This window comes from Pediculus humanus, genomic scaffold (genome assembly GCF_000006295.1).
Source record: "Pediculus humanus corporis 1103172107488 genomic scaffold, whole genome shotgun sequence".
NCBI lineage: Eukaryota > Metazoa > Arthropoda > Insecta > Psocodea > Pediculidae > Pediculus > Pediculus humanus.
The window spans coordinates 866,382-874,048 of record NW_002987105.1 but is presented as its reverse complement, the minus strand read 5'-3'; the positions used below and the strand labels follow the sequence as shown (position 1 = coordinate 874,048).

General features: G+C 29.2%; 1 protein-coding gene across 1 annotated transcript; it reads right to left on the bottom strand.

Annotated features, from left to right (window-relative positions):
* Window positions 1–6,604: 6,604 nt before the first annotated feature.
* Phum_PHUM148610 (uncharacterized protein) lies at window positions 6,605–6,855 on the bottom strand (the record flags this gene model as incomplete). Its single annotated transcript, XM_002424679.1, has 2 exons — window positions 6,605–6,773; window positions 6,806–6,855. The coding sequence occupies 2 exons, from the start codon at window positions 6,853–6,855 to the stop codon at window positions 6,605–6,607; spliced, it is 219 nt and encodes a 72-aa protein (XP_002424724.1).
* Window positions 6,856–7,667: the final 812 nt, after the last annotated feature.

Sequence of the window (7,667 nt, the reverse complement as noted above, 5' to 3'; positions counted from 1 at the left end):
TTTCAACATTAACGAAACAATCAATTTCCTTTTTTCCGTTTTTTTTCTTTTTTCGTTTTCCACGTAAACTCATTGAAGGTCAACAACAAAAAAAGATGGAGGGGATAAGGACGGTAAGGGATCTCTCTCTCTCGAAAAAAACAATTTATATTTATCAAACTAATTACACTTTTCGCTTTTCACTTAGAGTTGGAAAACTTTTGCAATGAAAAAGTTATTTCATTATCCTCATTAGTTTCCGTCACTAGCTAGTGGAAAAGCATAGGTCAAAGGTCGTGTATAGAAAATGAAAATCCCCGAATATTCGAAAAGCGAGGGAAAAAGTAGGAAAAAAAAGAGGGAAAATTTCGAACGAAAGGAAAAAATGAAAAAAAAAAAAAAATTTTCAATTTAAAATTTGTGGTTTGGTTCATTACCTTTGATCGTGCCTTTCAAAAAATTTATTTTTTTTTTTTTTCCCATTTTTTCGCCGAAACGATATCAATGTTTCATACATTTTATTATTATTATTATTATTATTATTATTATTATTATTATTATTATTATCATCATCATCATCATCATCATTATTATTCACTTCAAAATTTAATAAAAAAAAAAAAAATATTTTTGTAGGAGGGAGAACGAATGAAAAATTTTCGTTTTTACTAACTTGTCACACACCAAATTTTTCAAAAAAATTTCATTTTTTTTTATTTTTTTAAGTCAAAGGAATCGAACCAAAGGATTTTAACGAAACGACAAAGGAAAATCAATTTGAAATATTTATCATTTTAAGAAAAATAAAATTTAAAAATAAAACAAATATAAATGCTTCCTGTGATTAACTAAATTTTTCCTTTTTTTTTTTGGCTTATTTAAAATGAAAAAAATTTCCTTTTCCTCTCTCTCTCTCTCTCTTTGTTTTTCTTTTTCTTTTCAAATCAACAAGTAAACTAACATTTTTTAATGAAAATCTTCAAAAAAAAAATAAAAATAAAATCCAAACAACGGATTACATTTAAACAAAAAAAAAGGAAAAAAAGGAGAAAAAAATTTCCGAGCTTTTCATATGCCAAATAAAACCTTTGACAAATATTACGATAATTGTAACGAAAAGATAATACGACGAAGGACGACGTCGTGGCAGAAGAAAAAAAAATAAAATTCAAAAGCAAAAAAAAAACAAAAAAAAAAAAAAAAACCAGGGAAAAATAAAAACGAAAAAAAAAAAAAACCGTTTTAATGAGTTTTTCTTCATCTTGTTGGGGGGCCTCTTTGCCTCCACGAGCTTCCCCCTTTTCCCTCTTCCCTCCCAAGTTTTTTCTTCCTCCTCCTCCTCTTTAATTAGTTATTTAAAATAAAAGAAAATTATTATTATTATTTTTTTTTCTTGTTCAATGGATGCCAACCATGAATTTTTCTTTAAAAAAAAAAAAATTGAAAGCCTACCATTTTAAATCACCGGCAAAAAGAAAAAAATTTTCTTTTTTCCAAACGGAAAAAAAAAAAACAATTTAAAACTTTCCACTCAAACATTTATTATTATTATCATTATTATTATCATCTTCATTTTTACTAAAATTTTCCAACCTGAAAACTCAAACGTGAATTAATTTAAATAGTAAAAAAAAAAAAAAATGAAATTTTCCATCTCGTAATTCAAAACTCTCTCTCTCTCTATTTCTCTCCTTTTTTTTTCTCCTCCCGTTATTTTCATTTTTCCAGAGCCTTGAGAATAGCAATAATAATAATAATAATGATAATAATAATAAATTCGTCCTCTCCTTTAATTTACAAAAAAAAAAAAATTTATGCGCGGGATTTAAAAATGGCGCAATTTTTCCTTTTTTTTTTTTTTTTTTTTATTTCATTTTCAAAACAATCAAAACTTTTAAAGTTTTTTTTTTTTTTTTTTTTTTTATCTTTTTCCCTTTCCTTTTTTCCTTCCCCTTTTTTTCCTTCCCCATCTTTTTTTTTTTTTTTTTTTTAAACTTTTCTTTTTTTCCTTTCCTTCCCTTCCCCCCCGCTTTTTACCGTTACAATTTCATCTTGGGTTTTTTAAAAGTTTTATCATAACTTTTTAATAATATTTCGCCGCGTTAAAAAAAAAAAAAAAAAAAAACTTTAATTTCAAACCATTTCGAACAAAACTTATAAAGTACGAGAAAAAATAATTTTAATTAAATTTTCACTAAAAAATTTTTAACGAGAGAAAAAAAAAATGAAAAAAAAACTTCCCGACCATCATCATCATTCATCCACTTAACATTCCATCAATCAAACGGTCAGCCATGTTCCATCGTCCAAAAAAAAAAAAAAAAAATCTCGAACGATTAATCGAATCGAATCTCGATCGTCTGCAAAACATTAAAATTCCCGCCGGAAAAGCCAAAACAAAATATAAAACGTTCTTCACCTCGCGTTTTAATTTCTTTTTCCGGTCTGCCCGCCATTACATTCTGAAGTAAATTAACGTGTCAATAGATCGTGATGATTATATGAATAACGTGCGACTTGACGATTCTTCCTCGTGGAATTTCGGTATACAAAAGAAAAAAATAAATAAATAAATAAATTTTTTGTTTCTTTTTTTCTTTCTCCGACTTCCGACCTTTGTGATGACGACGATTTGCATTTAAATGACGAATTTATTATTATTATTATTAAGGTTTCTTCTATTTCCAGGCACGTGGTTTTAAAATCGTTTTCAACATCATCCATTTACATATCCGGTTTTCGCAGCAGGTATCCATCCTTACTCTCGACTCGATTTTTTCTTCTTTTTTTTTTTTTTGTTTTGCGGCGATTCATTCGCTCGTGATATAAAACGACGACATTTTTAAATAAAAAACAATAGAATGAAAACAATCCGGAGGCAAACGCAAACAAACCATTTGTGACGTCACGTGAAAATATTGTTTATGTTATAACGCATATACACAAAGGATTGCGAAAGGTTTACGATGATGGATCGAATCATGTTGGTCAGGAGAGAATAAGGCACAAAAAAAGAAGGAAAAGCCGGTTGGGGGGGGGGCGGCGTCGGCGGAAAAAATAAAGAAAAATGAATTGAGTTTCCATCACTCGTTTGTTTTCCTTTTTTCCTTTTTTTTTTCTTCTTATAAATCGATTTACGAATTTAAATTCTAATAATTTTTTTTTTTTTATTCCGGAAACCATCTTAAAGAAATAAATAATCCTTTTTCGTTTCGATGAATTTAAAGCCATTTTATTATTATTATTATTATATTTTATGATTAACGAATCCATGCATTAAATGAAAATCGTTCGTATTTCTGTTGCTGCTGTTGCTGTTGTTCTAAATCGAAATTTTTTTTTTCAGCGTTCCAGAATACCCGATAGGAATTTTTTATTTTCCTTTTTTAAAAAAAAAAAAAAACAGCGAACGAATTAATAATTTATAACAACAGGGAAAGACCTCCTACTACTACTACTACTACTACTATTACGTGAGCCTCATCTCACTTTCTACTACTTATGTCGCCGCCGACATTTTCCGCCGGAAAATTCGACCAACAGCAATTATTTTTTTTTTTTAAGTATAAGCACAAAAATATATTTCATTTTGAAATTTTTTTTTTTTTTAAACTCTAAACTTCCGAATCGAAAAAAAAAATACAGATAATAATAATAATAATAATAATAATAATAATAATAATAATAATAATAATAATAATAATAATTGAACTCTTTTTTTTAAAACTTTTTTTTTCCGCTCTTATAAATTTATTGTTGGAAATAATGAGTTAGAAAAAAAAAATTTTTTTAGTTTTTTTTTTTTTTTTTTTAAATATAAATAAATTTCCTCCTCTGGAAAAAACTGAGATGGAAACGGGGGAAGGGGTAGGGGGAAAAAGCATTCGAACACCCTTTTCTTTTTTTTGCTTTTAAATCGTGGAAATTTTTTCATCGGACGGATTAATATTAATTAAAGACGGCGAGTAAAAAAATTTTCCGACGGCCATTTTGCAAAAAAAAAAAAAAAGAAAATTTGCGAATTGCGATCGAGAAAAAAAAAACGTTTTTCTATTTCATTCCTGACGTGCAAACATTCGATGATTGAAAAAATCGCATTAATAATAATAGTAATAATAATAATAACAACAATAATAATAATTTTTCAACGTTTTTTCTTTTGCCGTCGCCTCGCTCTCTTTTCTTTATAAACCAACAAAACTAACAACTAAACTGTTTCCTTTTAGAATTTTTCCAGCATTAGCATATTAGCATTCAAACTAAAGATTTCAAGAGGGGGTAGGGGAAGGGGAGGGGGTAGGTCGGTGGGGAGGCGAAGGAAGGAGGGAAAAGGAAAATAAAAAGCGAAAAAAAAACCGTTTGCGATCTTCGGTCATTCTTTTCCCTTTCACCCTTTCTAAATCCTCTCCAGCAGTACATCAATTTAAATAAATAAAAAATAAAAGAGCAAAATGGAGAGGAAAAAAAGTAAAAAAAAAAAAAAGGAGCAGCCACCACCTCGAAACAGTGAGAGAGAGAGAGAGAGGGGGGGGGAAAAAAAACCTTTTTACAAAAATTGAAAATTCTACCACCACCTCCACCGACGACGACGACGACGACGACGAATGTGACGGGGATGAAAATAAAATAAATCAGAAATTTCATTTTTCCTTCCCTCTCTTTCTCTCTCTCTCTCGCACGCGCGTTTTTCAAACTCTCAGGTAAATAAAAAAAAAAAAAAAACTTTGTCAACACCCAGGTGACAATTAAAAATATTTGCGCGGGAAAAACGCAAAAAAAAAAAAATTTCAAAACTTTCCAACGAATTTTGAAAAAAAAAAACTCAAAATTTGCTTAATTGCGCGCGTTTAACTTTTTTTTTTTTTTTTTTTTTTTATAATTTTTCCCTTGTCGTACCTGTTCAACACCTTTTACGCTAATTAAATATTTTAATTAGTTTTTTTTTTTTCGTCAGTCCCTCTCTCTCTCACTCTCTCACTCTTTTCGGAAATATATTATAATTCTCTCTTTTTTTTTTTTTTACCTTTGACATTTTACTTTTACATTCAATCAACTGAAACATTCATTTAGCCAGTGATTGCAAAAAAGAGAAAAAAAAGGGGAAAAAAAAGTTTTGAAATGATTTCTCCAGTAGTAACCTTTTTCCGTTCCAGAGAGAATTTACTCTAATTTTTTTTTTTTTTCCAAACGAAATTTACATAATCTCTTTTTCTATTCGAAAACCGGTCGGTCGGTCGGTCATTCATTTCAATTTTTTTTTTTTTAATTTTAATTTCTCCCCCTCCTCCTTCTCCCTCCATACCTCCTCTTTCCTCCCCTCTTAGCGCCGTGAAAATTTAAAGGTAAATGTTATTTTAAAAAAAACCTTTTCCAAACGTGAATGGAATTAGGGAATTGATATTTTGGGCGGGAATATTTTTAAAAATTTCTCCCCCCCCTTTTTTTTGAAAATGTTTTTTATCGCGAACGTTTCGAAACGAAATTCGACGAATTCCCGAACGTGCCTTTTTGGCGAAAATAAAAAGCAAAAAAAAAAATTTTTTTTTTTTTTTTTTTTTTTTTTTACCGTTTAACGAACGAAAACAAAAAAAGAATTTTAAAAATTTTCTTCTTAATTCGCTCTCGAAATTTTTTCCGGTGCGAAAAAATTTTTTAATTCGTTTTTATTATACGACGACGGGTTTCCTCCCACTACTACTACTACCACGACGACAGGAAATGCACGCTACAATTTAAAAAATTAAAACCACGACAATTTAAAAATTAAAAAAAAAAAAAAAAAGACCGAAAACAAACGGTTTACCTTTAACCGAAATATTTTTACTACGGGGAGAGGGGAGGGGAAAGGGGGGAAGGGAAAAAAGTATATCAATCAAACGACAACGAACGGAAGTGACAAAAAAAAAACGTTACAATCGAAATGAGGCGTTTGAAAGAAATAATAATTAAAAAAAAAAACATTTTTGACGTTTTTTCAAAAAATTTTTCTTGTGCCACTTTTACTTTTTTAAATAATAAATTTAAGTTATTGAATTTTTTATTTTTAACGTTTCGCTTTTTTTCTTATCATCATCATCATCGAATTTTTTTTTCCTTTTGTTTTATTACCTTCTTCTTCTTCTTCGCCAGCCATTTATTTCCTTTTTTCTTTTTCCAACGGAAAATTTCCTAATGCAATTTTCATTTCAACTTTCAAAAAACTTTTCCATCATTTTTTTTTTTTTTAAATATTTAAATTCGATCCTTTTTTTTTCTCCCCCTCCCCCCTTTTCCACTTTTCTTCCCTTCATTTCATACCACTCTTCTTCAGGTTTCTAAACTTTTACGTTCTTCCCCCGTCGAGTTTTCAAGATAAACTTGAGAAATGCCAAAAATTCCTTTTCCCTTTTTTTTTCTTTTCTTTACTCAATTCAGTAATAAAACTTTAAACCGCAAACCCAAACTCCCCCTGCCTCCTCTCCCCCCAATTAAATAATAGAAAACAATAAAATCAAATAAGTTGAGATTCGATAATCGATTGAACAAAAAAAAAAAAAAAAAAAACCGTTTATTATCATCATCATCATCATCATCATGACGACGGACAGAAGAAAATTTCTGTTTCTTATTTCAAAAGTTAGTAGATCTACGTCGTCACATCCGGTTTGTCCAATCTAGACTTCCTTTCGTTTGAAGTACTCGGCTTCCAGATTCCGACTTCAAGACGATTCTTCGTCACCGTTTCCTCCATTTTTTTCTTCCCCTCTTTGTTTAAATTCGAACGTTTTTCCCAATCTTTAACCCATTCGAGGCGCCTTTCACGTTCTTTTTAATTAATTTTATCTACGAACGTTTATAACCCTTTCGACAGGGGTTAAATTCATCGCCATCTTTCATGATAATTTTTTTTTTACCTTTTGAACGACGATTTTAACCCTATTTTTTCTTTGAATTATTATATCGAATTTTTTTTTAACCTTTTGCCACGACGACGACGACGACGACGCAATCAATATTTGAATTTCCTCTTTGACAATTTCAATTTAAAGTTAACGCAAAAGATTTTTCCGATACTTTTTATAGAAAAAAAAAAAAAACAAAAATTCGATAATAATTTATTAAACACAAAAAATAAAACAATAAAAACTTTTACCAGTGAGAAAGACAGAGAGAGAGAAAGAGAAAGAGAGAGAGGAGAGAGATAGAAATAAAATAAATAAATATCGCGCGCCACATGTCGCACATCCCATTTTTATTTTTTTTTTTGTCGCTACTTTTTCACACACAAAATGGCGTTCGTGGAAAATAAGAAAAACGTTTTTGCGTGACGTCGACAATATGATTTTTTTTTTTTTACACGTGATTTGTCGCAACGTTAAATTTTACCGAGAAAAAAAAAAAAAATTTTCCCCCTTTTCTTTTCGAAGGAAAAAAAAAAAAATAATGATAATAAAAGCGGAAGTGAATGGAAAAAAAAAAAAAATCAAATCTAATTTTTGTGTGTCTCTCTCTCTCTCTCTTTCAGTGGGAAAATTTTTTTTTCCTTCCCCCAACACCCTTCCTCCCTTTCTCCTCTTCCCCCTCCCAAATTTTTCCACCCTACTTATTCCACGATATAAAAAAAATTTTCAAATCTTTACGTTTTTTCAAAAAAAAAAAAAAAATTATATATATAAAAATTGATAAAAATAATAATAATAATAAGAAAA